Genomic DNA, 16,981 nt, shown 5'->3' on the forward strand with positions numbered 1-16,981 from the left:
AGACTACGGAGACAGACGTGAACTCAAAACAGCTTTAATGCTGAACCCAAAAGTGTAACAAAACTAAGAATACAAAATACACTTACGTAGACAAAACACACAGCAAGTTAAGGGTAGATCGCGACAAGGACTGATGAAAACACAGGGCTTAAATACATAGAGGGAGCAATCAGGGAATGGACAACAGGAGGGAAACACAGCTGGGGCAAATCAGAACTAACGAGACAAGGAAAGCAAAACCAGATACACAAATATGAAACACGGACTTTCAAAGTAAAACAGGAAACATAACACAGAGACGCGAACTTAACAAGGGGATACAGCTGACAGGGGAGACAGAGCAACTAGAGAAGACAGAGACATAAACCATAAGACAGAACTCAAAGAAACCAAAGACTAGAAATTATAAATAATATAATAAACCCAAAAACCCTGGGTCAACGACCCAGGCATCCTAACATTTGCAGTATTTAGTTTCTGTCATTTTTATGAGTAACAACAAGAGTGATCTAGTCTCACATGCTATGGCCTTTTGTTACAGACAGACTTACAGACCCGTGTGAGCACTCGAGATGTTGTCAACAGCTTCAAGAAACAGACTGACCCTAGCTCCTACTATAGTACCTACAGTCCTAATCCCAATCCTGGTACCACCCCCAGTTCCAGACAGGGAAATGAGAGTCCAGAAAAAAGAACAGAAGCTGAGAAAAATCCTGACTGCGGCAAGGTAAGTGATAACTACCATGTAGTACTTATTTATATATAAATATTCAGTGTTTATGAAGTCTTCTAAACTAGTCAGCTAGCTGTATACATGATCAAAGTGTTATGGAGATGCATTGACTTGCTTAATATGGCAAATATTGTACAGTACGCGTGTGCTTAACTGGTTTACAAGCATGAAAAAAACTAACTAACTAATATACAGCGTTAAAGGCTTGAACTGCTACGGCAATCCATTGAGTAATTTTGCTTACTTGAGTTTTTGATGACAAAAAATTAAGCAAAGCTTAAACGGATGTTGAAATGTTGCAGTAAGATGACACTTACAAAAATGTAATATTGGACTGGATAACAAGGCCAGGGCTTAAAACGAAAAGTACAAGAAAAGCCATGTTTTCTTTAAAACAAAGCTTCTATCTTATATATATCATTTTTGACGTTTGTCATTTTTATTAATTATTCATTTAATTAGGGAAGAATAAAAACTAATTAAATTATACTAAACGTGTTTCCCATCCATTTTACTTAAAGAAAATCTAAATATGAGATTAAATGATATTCTTAAAAAATGGGGTTTGCCAATCGTTATACCAACAATTATTTAGTTACTTTATACATATGTAAATGAATTTCAAATGGTTATTGATTACTGAATACATTTTCTTCTCTACTGCAGTTAACTTGCTGTGAAAATTTAATTCAGACATACCAGACAAGCCTTAACACTGTTAAATTTTACCTCTGCACACTGTGAGTCAATTGAAAAGACTTCAAACAAACTCTAATTGACGCTATATCCACAGGCTGTATCTACAGGCAGGCTGGTGAACTGCATGCACCTTTGGACTAAAAAATGCCCTCCAGCTGTGTAGGTCTGGCAAGAACAGTTAGATTGACATTTCAGACTCTTTATACCACCGAGCTCAGTTGACCTTATTCAAACAGCAGTCATTTTGAACAGCTGGGGTCAGAAGGTACTGAGGAAATGTCTTTGAATGTCAAACTAGTGTTCAACTTATATGTTAAAACTTCATATACAGCCTTTATATTTTCACCAATCTAAGCAGCAACAGCGATAGAAACATCCCTACTTAACACATAACTTAATGTTTTTAATTCTGATAATAATCTGAATATTTAAAATCGATGTGTCATTTTTATTAAAACGAACTCAACCTTTGGGCCTTAAGGTGTAAATTTACTCTCCTGAAACTCGTCCAGGCTGTTATAAACACATATTTTCATTGCTTGAAAAATCCTGAATTTTTAATCCATATTTTGACCTATGAAAGATACCATTACTTTGTGTGAGCAGTGCACTTAGGGTAAATTAATGGCACTCCAGAGCGATCATTACAAGGTCGCCATTATAAATTATGAAAAAGAAATGTCACATTGTGCTGCTTTTGATTGTGATTACCAGTCAAATGGAAAGAAGAGGGTTGATTTTAGTCTTCACAGCTTTCTTGTCAATAGGAAGAGGAGAAAGAAGCAGGAAAGTCCTGGTGGAGTAAGGCTTGTTGTATTTGATGCATTAGTTTAGTTAAAGCCGTAAAGAAGTGATAGCCAAAACCAAGTGTGCCTAAAATGCACTTTGATAAGGAGTCTAAATGCTGCAAGAGAGCAAGTAAAGGTCAGTTAATTTGTGTAGTTCTATGAAAGCTAATTTCCATTACTGAAAAGAAAAAAAAACAAAACTCAAAATTGACAAAAATAACTTTCAGTTAAAATTCTTAGATAACAACATGAAATGCTGACTTATGGATTTTGTTTTTTCAGTGGCGGAAATAAGTTTTGTTACTACTAACACACAGGGTGTGCATTACAAGGGGAATAGAAAGGAGTACAGCGACATGTTTAACTATGCTTGCTGAAGTACCACGACCGCAATTTATGGACACCTGCAGTCGTTCCGGTGTTGTGTCAAAAAATAGAAGAAGAAGAAAACAAAAACAAAACACCAGCCCACTGTAATCTCCAACTATGCTACACAGTTTTGCCTCTTTCATCTCTTTTATGTGACATCTCCCTGGTGATAAATACATGAACACGACAGCCTTTCATGTTGTACTGTTTAGGCCCAAATCGGTTTGATGTTTGATGGCCTGCAGTGACGTGAAAAATTAACTTGGCTCAAATGCGCTAAACCTAAAGTAATGAGCCTGCTTTGAAAAGGAGTAGAAAGTAAAAATATTTGTTTAGAAATGGGAGTAAAAGTAAAAAGTAGTCTACTCAAAAAATTGACTCAACTATAGTACAGATACCTTAAAATTCGACCTAACTACAGTAACGAAGTATTTGTACTTTGTTACTTGCCACCTCTGTTTTCTACTAAGCAGCAAACCTTTCATTATGGTGGTCGCTTTGTCTGAAAGTGAACCAACAGTCAGCAGGAACCTGACAATCTACCAGTGTTACCAGCTCAGCAAAAAAAGTGCATGTTGTTCTACAACTAAGACTGATGCAGCTACTTAGCTGGATACAGACATAGTGGATGCAGGTAGACAGTGGCCAGGCGAAGTGTGTGAGTCAATATTATGGATTGTGTTTATGTGTGTGAAAATGACACTGACTTGGATTAAAAAGTCAGACACAGCTGCCCCGTCCCTTCTATCATAGTTGTCATTGTAATGCACATCTCTAATAATGGCAGATAAGCCTTCCTCCTCAGTTAGGTTGTGCTTGGGTTTAAATAGAGGTTCTTGAACACATTTGCTAGAGGGTCCAGAGATTGTGACCAAGACAGTTCCAATCATTTGACATCATTACCCAGAATGCAGTATGATTTAAAAACAACAACAACAAAAACAAAATAAAAACGATGGCCGCCTTTGTGTGCAAAATCTATTAAACATTTTATCCCCCCCAAAAGACACCTATTGTTTATTTTTTTAATATCACATTTAAGGGGCTGGTTGTAGCTTGCAATTGTATTAACTACTCATTAAATAATCCACTAAATTGTAAGCTAATGTCTTAACCAAATGCCCCCCCCCCCATTTCAGATGTAAATATCTCTTAATAGAAAAAATAAGAGCACTCATTAAAAAAATGTTATGCTTATAATTCAGTGCAGCCATTTCACATAAGAGCCCAAGAATAGAAAGAACGGCAATAAAAAATAATAACACACATCAAGGAAACAGTTAATACCCACTTAAACACGGACACAAACACGGTGTCAGGCTTGCTTTTAGCACCACAAAGCTATTCAGAAAAGATGGAAGTGAATGAAAATCTCCAACAGATTAAACAGAAGTAACCACAGATTTTTTCCAAGCAAAACCATGGCAACGCCTTCAGTAATGATTTGTTTCTTTGTTTTAACTATGTTTATTACATTTTTTTCCCGAAACATAAGGCCATTTACAAAAATGAAGTAGAAGTAAAATATTCCAACATCAGTGACGATTAAAAAAAGATAAGTTAAGCAAGACTCAATAAAACATAATAAAACAAAAACAGTCCCTTAAGCCCAGTCCCACTCCCACTCACTACCAGACAAGAACTATACTGGAATCAATAATTTCTAAGGCAAGAGAAAAACTAAAAACAGTAAAATATATATACTGTATGTGAATGAATAAATAAATGTTATACCACCAACACAGAAAAGACTACAGTTATTCAGCTATAAAAATTTAGATACATTTAACTCATGAGTTTGACGATACTTACACAGAAATTTACATTTGTAGAAAACAAACATATAAACCCACCAAAGACAGCGATCTATTATGAATGTAGTGCCTGAAATCAGACCAGCATTTGTCAAAAAGATGTCTTTTTCTTTGGAGATTAAATGAAGCGACACGGAGATGGAGGTGGGGTCATGGCTGGTTTGATATACTGTGCCTGGTTTCTTTTGGCAGGGAGGACATCAGATATGTCCTCTAAAAGGGCTAATCTGGGTGAAGAGGGTATCTCAGATCTGACAGTCAGTATGAGGGGATATGCAGGATTAGTTTATTGCATGTCTAAAACATGTGGATAAAGCCATCTGTTTCTATTTTACACCTAGAGCAAAGATCAGAAGTTGATTCAGGAATGATTTATTGATAAGTTGAACATGTTGCATCTTACAAGCACAAAAGCTGCTCTGCCAGGTAAATCAGAGCTACACAGGAAATAAGATTTCATGGCAGAGAACAAAAACAAAAGCAAAAAAATATCTACCAACTCATCTATGTGAGTTTAAGCAGATTTGTTTTGTTTGATTTCCAACTGCTTAACGCTTACTGACTTTTGTTAGTCACTGTGATATGTGTGTACAACAATCATTGTTCTTTTACCTCAAATGAACTTTACTATGAGGAACAGTTTCTATTTTCAGCCTTATTTCAGTTGACATTATATGTAGAGGTCAAATATGAAGATAGATAAAGAGTTCCTGTTGCCACTAAAATGATGCATCAACAAGGGTATTGCCAAGGTTACAGCCACACTTGTACATATGCATACTTTAGGTTTTGCTTGTCTTTGCCTTTAGAAGGGAAGTTCAGTTCCTGCAGCACACAAAAGCTCATTAACTGACCCCCTTCATTAAATTGCAGTCATCAAAAAAAATATTGCAATTGAAAGGTTTAGCACCATAATTCTGATTATATTTGCTATGTTAGGATATCAGAAAAACATAGTAGTATTTGATTTGTGCTAACACTAACACTAACCTTTATCAGTAGGAGTCTTATCATGCACGAGGGGTGCTTCTTACCCTTACAGGGATTGATGGCAAACAGTGTGATGTAAGTACATTGATGAAACAAACTCTTCTATTGCAGATGTTAGTTGTGAGTCATGGAGAGGAGAAAAAGGTGGGAATCACTGAAGATGATAACAAAGGATTTCTACCCTCACTCCTTAAAGGAGAGTACAATGAGGAGGAGTCTGCAAGATCTTTCCAGGAGGCGCTCAAATTATGGAGGGGGAAGAACGATGGAGTCTGGATACCTGCCAGACCAGGTACACTAAATTGAACTGATTAAATTTACCCAGTGTTTTGACACTAATGATAATGAGAACATAATATTTATCTTTTATTGTTTTTTTAAAAATTTCAAATCAGTTTTTCTTTGTAATTCACAGTCTTGGAATGGCTGCCACTGACTCTCACCTTTCAGCAAGGTCGTCTCTGGTTCCTTTCTGTGTGGAGTTAGTATATCCTCTCTGTACCTGTGGATTTACTTTGGGTGTATCAGCTTCCACCCAAGGTCCAAAGGCATCCTTGTTAGATTAATGTTAGGTCAACTGGTGACTGTAAATTCTTCCAGGTGTAAATTTTGTTGGGAGTGAGTGGTTGTGCATCTCTGTTTGTTTTAATGGATCTGACCAGGGTGTACCCTGCCTCTTGCCCAGTGACAAAAAACTTATGGTTCAGTCACACTAAAGAGAAGATAGGATGGCAATCTCACTGTGATTAGGAAAATGCGGTGGGTGGCTGATTGCAGTGAATGTTTTTTCACATTCGGTTATCAGCAGGGCTCGGGATGACCAGTTTTGATTGTGATTGTATAAGTTGTCGGGTGGGAAGCAAGCTGTATACAAACAGTGGTATTTTGACTTGGACAGACTGCAGTCACTCTCAAACAGACTGTTGAAGGTTTGCAAATAATTGCCATCTAATTCATACAGTCTGTATTCACGTTGCAGTCAACTGGATTCAGTCTTGGAAACAAAGTGAATGGAATTCTTTAAGTTTGGACTTCCAGGCACTTTGTTTCCAGGCTCTTTATACTACCATGCACTGAATGAATGAGAACCTACACAGACAAATTGGGAAAGATGTTGGTGGTAATATATTGTACACATCACCTGCATATCAAAAATTATGCTTACCTATTATGTGAATGTGACATATGGGTATAACTGGGAAACACTAGGAGCTTTAACTAATGGGTGCAGCATTCCACTGCTCCTATGTTTTGATTGCTTCCTATTTGCTTTTGTACTAGTTTTGTTTTCTAAAACTGCAATCTCATTAGCGTTAGATTCACAACAGGTCAGCGTTCACATCCAGCATCAGCGTCAACTGTAAAATATCACTTTTGATAGAAGGGGACTTGAATTTCTAGAAATAAATGACATTTGTTTATTGAGTTAACTTTACAGCTTCTTAAAGATATTTGAAGTGGATTTGAATGAGCATTTTTATTCTCAGTTCTTATTTTTGGGACCCAAGATTTTTCTTTAGCTCTGGCTCTTTCCACGGCTGAAAAAACAATCCTTCACGTTATTAAAACTCTGTTGTACCAGAGGATAGGTGATCTGCTGGAGGGCATTTGAGTTGGTTTGCACTGGACCATACCCTGTATCTATTCTATTTCTTCCTCTCTAGTACCACCTCCTCACTTTCCACTCTTGTCAATCTATTGCCGGGCTCGAATACTGTGCTGAAAGTTAGTTGAGGATTGAAAAGTAGCAAACTTCATTTCTGCATTAATTTAAAAGCCAGAGTGCTCTTTAAAAGTGCTTAAATGCTAAAGAAAATTACGTTGTTTTTTTTAACATGAAAAGTGGTTGTTTGAAGATTAATGCCATGTTCACCCTATCTGCCTTCACTGCTGAGCTTGTGTGTGTGTGTATGTATGAACATGGAAGCATATGATGTTTGGTGCTTGATGGAAAAAAGTTGAGACCAGCTCAGTTTTGATTTGTCATCTGTCACACCCATGCCACACCATCTGTCGGTATCAAGCTTCCAGCCTCCATTCCGTCGCAGTGACTTGTAGCTAGTTGCTCCTGCAACACACACTCCATGCAGTGGAGTGGAATAGAATGTATGTGGAGCACTGTATAGCTTCACTACCAAGCTGCAGTGTCTAACTACGGCTATCAGATTAATATATACGCTTACATTTGTATTCAGCTTTTCCCAACAAATATATATTTTTTCTCAGCTCTTTCTCTTTCCTTCCCTTGCATTTTCACCTACTTCTCAGTTTTCCTGCTTTCCCTCTCCCTGTCTCTGCTCTGATCTGGTCTTACAGAAAGTGCTTACCACTGCAGTAGGAGGGTAATCCATGGCTGTTGCATATTGAGATAATGAGAGGAGTGTTAGGGGTGGCCCTACTCCACACCACAGCACTAATCGCCTCAGCTTTGTGTATGCGTATGTGTACACGCGCAAGTGTTCCAGGCAATTTTGTGTCTTTTCACAGATATTGTGTATCTGCATCTGCAATAGTGTTTGTGCGCTCAGGTTTATGTGGGTGTGTATTATTAGCACTATTATTCCAGGTTCTGTATATATGTGTCTAGGTGTTTGTGCTTTTTATTAGACCTCCTATTTTCTCTGCTTTACTGCGTGAACAGACTCTGTTCCTCTCTCCTTTCGCTCTGCTCTGCAAATTGCTGCTAGCCCCTCCAGCCCTAATTATTTCTGTCAGGCCAATGGCACCCAGGCCCAATTTAAAGCTTCCACTGAGGACTGCCAAAGTGTCTGGAGTACAATCATAACATTTCTCCTTCTTATTTCTATCTTTTATTTTCTCTCATGCGCTCACTATGTTCCTTTAGTATTTCATACATCTTTTTTCTTATTCCCACAGGGCTCTCTCCTGTCTGTTTGTGTTTTGGCACTTTTGGCATGGTGACAAGGTGTTTTCTCACTTTTTGAGGGGAGTGTGTTGAGAAGCTGCCGGATTATGTTTTCCTGCTACCTATTCTACCTTTCTGAATCTTTTTTCCTTTGGGGCATTTTTTTCCACCTCTTACATCTTAACTTTATTTTTGTTTGATGTCCCTCTCCCCATTTCCCTCCAGTATCAGTGTCAGCTATGGCGACCCAGACTGCCCTCCCTCCAGACAGAGAAGCTGAAGGACAAAGAAGAGGAGGGGGGGGAGAGAGGGTTCCTGTCAAGGTGGAGTTCACAAAAAACAGCCTTACCTACATAGACAGATTGCTGCTCAAGAAGCACCGGAGGTACAGATAGAAATGTGCATGCATCACACATATAGTTAATATTCAAAACCATGTTGAGTCTTCTGTCATGAGCTTCAGGCAGTAGGTTCAGTGAAAAGTTATGCTTCTCCCCTGTTCATTATCCCTGGCAAATGTTTTATTGTTTAGAATGATTTTAGAGCTTTAAAAACAGTACCAGCTCAAAGTTTTGTTTTTGATTTATTCATGTTATCGTGTATTTGGCAACAACTTTTAATGCTATACATAACCAACTGCTGTGACTTTTCCTTAAATAATGGCTAAATAGTATTTTGGCGTTTTGTGTAGGACAGACACTGTTATTAATGTGTCTGATGTTTGTTTAGTTGATCATATTTAGATCAGTAAAATGAAGCTTAAGATGCTCACCCTACCTTAGCATTCTTTGTCTACTTTAGGAAAAAAACTAAAGCTTTTGTGCTGCATTTGTTCAAAACTGCACTCCTTCTTTCTCTCTCTCTCCTTTTCTTTCTTTTTTAAAATTAACACTGTCTAATAACATTACAGACAGGCAGGATCGATAATGTCTGCTGCCTAGCTCCAACATGAAGGTTATCATTTTATTAGCCATAGCTGCTTACTGCTACCTTAGTGATAACAGATGGCTAGTGTGAATATTGGGTAATTGCTAATAGTTAGGTTAGATTAATGTGTACGGCAGCCAGGTTAATAATTATAACCGCTTATAACTACTTCAGTGTTCCTCACAAAATTCTTCATAAAGGCTGGGGTGCTGGTTTTTAAGATGCTTTGCCAAGTGTGTTGTGCTACTGTTCATGTGTTTATGGCTTTGTTCGTGCCTGTCTCTAGCCCTGCTGTGTGAAAATGTTTTGTCGACTATAGGACCTGAAGACAGCACTGTTAGTTTCAAGGCTTTTACAAATGAGTCAATGCAGTAGTAAATCTAAGTATTTATTAATAGCAGAGTATCAATTTTTTAACTAAGCTACTTGGTACATGTGCTGCCTATGATACCTATGATACCGATGTATCATTGTCACCAGATACATGTCCCAGATGTATCTGATGACATCTCTGTTACGCGGATACAACCACACGATCGAGTTTTCCTTGTAGCATCATATACACCCTTAGTTTCTTGCTGCCTCCAGTAAGGGGGTTACAGGTATACCATGCTGTGCACAATCACACACATACATAGATTTGTTATCATACTTTTTGTTACCACGGAACTTGTTTTTCTTGCTTCTCTGTGGTCTTCATAACCAGCCGATATAAGTCACCAGTGTATAAAGCAGTTTCTTACTACTTATTGTGCAGTACACCGCCTGCAGGCTTGGCTTCAGCAGGTCCCATTATTACAGCCTTTATTTAACCAGCTCCTTTTGGGCTGAGTAGTCCACTGGAGAGCAGGTCAGGGATGAGGCAAGAAGAGTGCAGTTTCGGGCCCTCCGACCGCCTGAGCAGGAACGCTCTAAGTCCCCAGCTGTAGCAGCCCTTAACTGTGGAATAGACCAGAGAGTCAATCTAGAGTGCAATAAGCCTGCAGCGGTGATGGTGGCAGAGCTTAATGGAGAGACAGAGAGACTGGCTGGTAGAAAGAAAGTCGAGGTTGAATTTTAACAAGCTTCAATAATAATGGGAAAAAGACTGAATGAAGGAAGGAGTTTAGTGGTGGAAAGAGCTTTAAAGAATTCACTAGAAGTGCTCAGCTATATTAGAGTCATAACTCTACCATCTTGGTAGATTTGTGCATGGCCTGCAGGTTACAGAAAGCAAGCTTGTGACCGGGGGTGGGGGGGGGGTGCGTCAGTTTGATTTCCTGAGTTGGCTAGGCGGTGTGGTCAGGGTAAGTGAATGCTCGTTCTTCCATCAGCTGCCAGAGTCAAAGTATCTGTGATCAAAGCACTGAACCCTGAAATAAAAGTCTGCACAGGCTTATATAGAACTGACATCTGAACTGGCCCTCACCTGCATTTACTGGCCTGATTTAACTGTGCCAGATGATTGCAAAATTTAAGACCTGAGCCCAGCTTGATGTAAGGTTTATTGCAATCCCAAAAAGTGGCTTTAAAGCACTTTTACATTGTCAAAGTACAAAAGAAAAAGAAATCTTTCATACACCATATTATCTTTATGCACCATCAGGCAGTTTGGTCCAGGCTTTCTTATTTTGGATTATTTAAAATAGGGTGATCATGACAAAACCATTAGGTAATTAGTTCATACATAAAAAAAGAGAAAATTGTTTTTAGAAATCATCTGCAGGAACACTTTATCAGGGCTGGTCACTGCTGATCACTTAGTTGAAGGTTTTCTCCTCTATCTTTATTTATTCTTTTACTGTTCTCTAGCGAAAGCTTAAACGTGCAAACAGCCTAAGGCTAGTAAGTGAGGCTACATCATGTGAAGTACTGTACTGTATGCAAGAAGAAGAGAGCTAGCTTGGTCCATGGAGGACTAAGAAGAGGCATACAGTGTTCAGGATTAAATAAAGTAATCTACAAAGTCTGCTGCACATTTCCTGCACTGGGAAGTTGGGGTATTAGTGTGTGTTTTTCATTTCTTTCTTTCTTTCTTTCTTTCTTTCTTTCTTTCTTTCTTTCTTTCTTTCTTTCTTTCTTTCTTTCTTTCTTTCTTTCTTTCTTTCTTTCTTTCTTTCTTTCTTTCTTTCTTCTTTTTTAAAATCAGGATGCAGCATACTGATTTCACAAAACATAAGTGAATAGTGTGTTGGACATATGTAGGTATGCATCATTCTATCATTCAGCAACAGAATGAGGTGATAAAGGGAAAGAGGAAAACATGACACTTAACAAGTTACTTAAATTGTTACTTAAAATAGTCAAAGGAGTTTTCAAAGAAAAGCGTCTGGACTTCTTTAAGTTGCTTGAAGACGTTTCACCTCTCATCCGAGAAGCTTCTTCAGTTCTATGGTCAAATGGCGAGAGTCCCAGATTTAAACCCAGTGGGAGTATCCCCAAAGAGGACAAAGGACCCCTGGTGATCCTCTAATCACATGCACCAAGGTGTGAAAGCGGGTGTGGGACCTAATCAGCCAGGGTTTCGGGTGAGCTCATTGTGAAACCTGGCCCCACCTTGTCATGTGAATTCCTGAGGTCAGATGGCCCAGGATGTGAGTGGGCGTTAAGGCGTCTGGGGAGGGAACTCAAAACTGGATTATAGATGGCAGACGTTGGTGTCATCTATAATCCAGTTTTGAGTTCCCTCCCCAGACGCCAGGCAGACGTTCCCTCCCCAGACGATGGCAGACGTTGGTGTCATCTATAATCCAGTTTTGAGTTCCCTCCCCAGACGCCTTAACGCCCACTCACATCCTGGGCCATCTGACCTCAGGAATTCACATGACAAGGTGGGGCCAGGTTTCACAATGAGCTCACCCGAAACCCTGGCTGATTAGGTCCCACACCCGCTTTCACACCTTGGCGCATGTGATTAGAGGATCACCAGGGGGTCCTTTGTCCCTCTTTGGGGGGATACTCCCACTGGGTTTAAATCTGGGACTCTCGGCCATTTGACCTTAGAACTGAAGAAGCTTCTCGGATGAGAGGTGAAACGTCTTCAAGCAACTCAAAGAAGTCCAGACGCTTTTCTTTGCAAACTCCTTTGACTATGATGACCTGGATGACTGAGAACCTTCACAGACATGTTACTTAAAATACTTTTTCTGGCTGGGGTCTAGCCTTATTCACTGTTCTAAATATGATTTCTGTGTTTTCAGAACACCAGTTGAAATATACCCATCATCTCAGGCCATCTCTACAGGTCAAAAATTTCTGCCTGCTACAACCGCTGAGGAGGAGACTCCAAGCAACATAAGTGGTAATACACATGCTAATATGTAACTGCATAAGGAAGTACATCTGTAAACCTATGAACATCTTTTGACAAACAAATGAGGGACACGGACATACTATGTTCAGAATTGTGTATTTTTTGCTATACACATCACTTTTCTGAAATACATCCCAGAACCGGGCTCTCATACCAAACAAATAAACAGCTCAGGACTGAGTAGTTTGACAGATAACACAAGTGCAAATCTACACACACTCCACACACACACTTATACACAAACACACAATGGCAAAATCTTTCCTTCTCAATGGGTCAGACGTATCAGTACCTGCCCATCCAACCGTGGCACTGTGACGGGTAATCACTGGCTGTGATTGTGTGGGCAGAGGGCTGTTAGAGGTGGCTCAAGCCTGACAGGGTAAGGAATGGGGTGAGGGGGAAGTCAGCCTGTAGTGTGGAGCACACGATCTGGAGCTCATCAGTCAGTACTAGTGTCCTGACTTTTTGCCCCCAGCTGAGGCTGAAAGGAGACTTATACCAGGATTAACTCTCCCCTTCCAAACCTCTGGACTCGGAGGCTGTCAACTGCCTCTCATCATATCCATCAAGATTCACTCTGAACCTGACCTTGTTAGGATCTGCAAGTCCTTGCTTTCCCCCCTTTCCTTATAGCTGTCTATCTCAAATCTTTCTTTCTTTAAAGTCTTTAGTCAAAATTTCCTGTGTTTACAGCAGTAATGATTGATAAGAAAAAGTCACTCAAATTCTCTTTAAATGTGTTTAATAACAAGAGTGCATATCAGAATTAAATATGTCAGCATCTTTCTGCTATGCTCACATAGTGATTCTTCCGACAAACCTCCTACGATCAAAATGACCCAGAACAATTTATTTTGAAGGAGAACTTGATTACACACCTTATTTGTTGCTAGACAGGAACTGCCCTTACTTTATAATGCTTAGAAAGCTATTAGAGGACCAGACAGTTTAGGTCAGGTCTTGGTGTTTATGACCCTGAGAGTTTAGTTGTTTATTTTAAAGTGGATTACACCACTGTATCCAAGTGGTTTTAACTGTGGCTACAAAATGTCTATTTGGCAATGCCCTGCCCTTGAATGAACTTCCCAAACAGAGGGTTTCTTAACCTCCTCTATTCCAGAGCTCACTTTTTTGTGCTTATTAATCAAAAATGAACAGTTGAATAGTTGATAATTTTTATATAAAATAATAGCACTGACTGCATATCCCTTTTTAAATGTATGAAACCATAATAAAACAATACAACTCAGATATGAGACCTTCTAGAAACATGTCTGGCAGCTTTGTAGCCATCTTGATAAGCTTTTAGGACTTTTGAAACAGTATCTAAATTTTACTTTAGATAAGCTTTAACCCGTTCACACATAGTGGTCACTACAGTGGACAGCTATTCAAAGGCAGTGGTTTCAGTGGTTGTTTGGACATAACAAATAGTTTGTAGACTTTGCCCAAAATGAGGTTTTAAAAAGCTTTTTCTTCCTGAACGTCTTTGCCCACAGATTTCAATTGAATGCCATGTAAATGTTAGTTAACTGGAGTTATTGATGTGAAAATACATGCACTTTAATTTACAGGACTGTTCTTATGTAAACTTTATTTTATTTTGATACGCTGTTGTAGGAAATGATACAGAGCTTTCAAGATCTACACTTACATATTTATATTCTTAGACTTGCACATTTATTTACAGCTCTTACCTGATGCTTGTAATGGAGAGTCAAACAACTCATTATTCCTTCATCATTTCCATAGTCTCATGTCAGTGAAGTGCTAATTATATTCTAACTCCTTCTATAAAACAGTTATTCATACTACAGCTTTCATTTCTCTACTCACAATTTAATAATTGATACTTTGTTTTGGTTATATGCAGATGTGAGGAAGACAGCAGTGTTTTTTCTCTTTTTCCTTTTTGGGAAATGTCGAGCTGTTTAGCAGCTGATAAACTATTCCTTCCACCTGCTTCAAACTTTTCTAATGCATGCAAATTACAACAGGTTGCAGAATCTCTCCTCCTCTCCTGTCTTTGAATATAAAAGGGAGGGCATTGTGTGTGTCCATGAATAATAAAAGCTGTTTTCTGGCGGCATGTTGGGAGCGCCCCCTTCTTTTAAATTCTCATTTTCATGAGCTGTCAAACCCATGTGGTGATGTGATAGAAGGATTGTTAGTGAGAGAGAGAAGAAGAAGGCAGAACAGCATCATTAGCAAGAGTGAAAGAATGGCAAATTAACTGACAGAAAAGGAAATTTCATGTGTATTCATGTGCCAAATGTGTTGATCATGATAGGATCACTGTATAACACGGCATACTGTTTTGTATGTTGCATAAATAGCCATATAAACTGTAGTAGCCTGTAAATATTTGCTTGACATTAAAAGCTGTTCCAGAGATAGTAGACTATTACAAATGTCTGGTGTAATTTTTTGAATGGGAAAGTAGTTTCCTTAGCAGTGAGAGCATTACTCAGCTCCTGCTGTGTCAGCAACATAGGAAGACCTAAGTGTTCACCTGTATCACTGTGGCCTCCTTTACATGTAGGAAGTGATTAGAAAAGAAATGCTGGTATCAGGTTATCATGGCACGTTCATCAACATGTTGCTGATGGTACTTCTTTATGCCTGTGGCTATATGTTTATGGTTGTAGTCATTCTGCCAAAATCAGACAGTCAGATACTTCTGCTCTTTGCAGTTGACAGCAAGAACACTTTGTATCCATCATTAGTCATTCTCTAGCTCACTTGCATGGCTGCCAAAGCCAAACTTTAGGAGACAAGCTGTCTAACTGCCAAAAACTGAGAGTTAACCTGGGAGTTGAGTTTTGGCCTGGTCTGTAACTGATGCTTAAGATAATCAGTATATTTAATAGAATCAGAATCAGAATCAGAATACTTTATTGATCCCTAGGGGAAATTATTATTATTTTTTTGTTACAGTGCTCCATTACAAACAAACATTAACAAAGACAGACAATACACTAACTAACTAAGAATAGCACAATATATACAGGCATATATATATATATATATATATATATATATATATATACATAAAGTCACTTATTAATAAATAGCTAAAAAAGAAACATGTGTAGCTGTTGCAGTAAACAGTGTGTTAAGTGGATGAGTTGTACAGTAAATAATTGTAATAGTAAACTCTCTGTCAGTGCAAATGATGAACAATAAATGGCTTGCACAAATTGGATATCTTTAAGTGACTAGAATTCTACTAGTACCGAAAAAAAAATCACCTTTTATATTTATGTTCACCTAGAAGTAGTTTTATAAGTAAAAAGTGGAAGCTGTAACAAAACAGAAAGAAAAGCTACTGATCCTTCAGGTCACACCATCAACAACATATCAGAAAGCACGGCTCTGTCTCTTTTTGTTTTCTTTTGATTGTGTGTGTGTGCGTAGCTGAGGAGGAGGATTTTCGCCACTACTGTGCATCACTGTTTGCTGTCCCTGTCAGCATGGGTGGGCCCGAGCCACAGGTTACTACACCTGAGTCATGCCTCCGCATTGAAGTCCTGGATGAGGTGAGAATAACTGGAGTATTTTATTTTAAAGGATTTCACCTCAGTGACCACATGTCTACACATGACAAACAAGGAAAAATAAAGACAAAAACTTAACACCTGCGCGCATGACTTTACAACACTAACATATTTGTTCTTTCCCTTTTTTTCCTCTGTCTAAATCATGTGTCACAACACTGATCTCATTTGTTGTCCACAGACAAGCAGAGACAGGAGGGGAATCAGCGCTGCTGAAAAGAAGGCAGACAACAGCACAGAGTAAGCCTCAAAGAAAACGTAGAAGAAAATGTAACACTCTACAGGAACCATCATTACTAAATTATACTTGTTTAAGCTTACTAATTATTTTGTAAATGTTATTGGTCGGTTAGTTATCAACTTGTTGTAAATGTTTATTAAATACACTGTAGTACAGAAGCATTGTTTGGATGGCTAAAAATGAAAATGTTGTGGAAGCTGATAGCAGTCATCAAAGATTGTGACAGTAAAGGTCGTTACACATCTACTGTTGCGGATTGCAAAAAAACGACACGAAATTCTGAATTTTCTGGAGCCGAACTTGCCTTGTAACGTGTATAAACACGGAAAGTGTTGAGTTTTTACAGCAAATTCGTCCTCAGAAAACACACGGAAAAAAATGAAACCAACATCAAGCGATGATGAGCTGGTCCTGATGTTTCTAAACTAGAAAAGGAAGAAAAAGAGATACTGGGTTCATACAATTCTCAGGAGAAGGCAGCAGCGGGCAGAATTTCATGGTTTGATCCAGGAATTGAAGCTGTATCACTGCCGCATTCAGGATTTTCAGGATGTCAGTGGTGCAGTTTGAACTCTTGTTAGTTAGAGTTGGGTGCAGGTCTGAGGCAGAGAAAGCATTTAAGAGAGCCGATTGACCTGGAGCATGTCTAGCTGTGTGTCTGAGGTAAAATAGTAATTTTTTTTTACTTCTATATTATTCTAT

At 38.7% G+C, this 16,981-nt stretch overlaps 1 protein-coding gene across 6 annotated transcripts in view; it reads left to right on the forward strand.

The window, feature by feature from the left end:
* The window catches only part of zbbx (zinc finger, B-box domain containing), a 68,714-nt gene that overhangs the window by 34,952 nt on the left and 16,781 nt on the right, over positions 1–16,981 (forward strand). For all 6 annotated transcript variants that reach the window (XM_039622246.1, XM_039622248.1, XM_039622250.1 and 3 more), the window contains 6 exons: positions 542–727; positions 5,505–5,685; positions 8,485–8,644; positions 12,366–12,466; positions 15,899–16,020; positions 16,220–16,278. In XM_039622246.1, the coding sequence (XP_039478180.1) occupies positions 542–727; positions 5,505–5,685; positions 8,485–8,644; positions 12,366–12,466; positions 15,899–16,020; positions 16,220–16,278 (809 nt within the window). The remainder of the gene's footprint in view (positions 1–541; positions 728–5,504; positions 5,686–8,484; positions 8,645–12,365; positions 12,467–15,898; positions 16,021–16,219; positions 16,279–16,981) is intronic.

This window comes from Oreochromis aureus, linkage group 14 (genome assembly GCF_013358895.1).
Source record: "Oreochromis aureus strain Israel breed Guangdong linkage group 14, ZZ_aureus, whole genome shotgun sequence".
Taxonomy (NCBI): domain Eukaryota; kingdom Metazoa; phylum Chordata; class Actinopteri; order Cichliformes; family Cichlidae; genus Oreochromis; species Oreochromis aureus.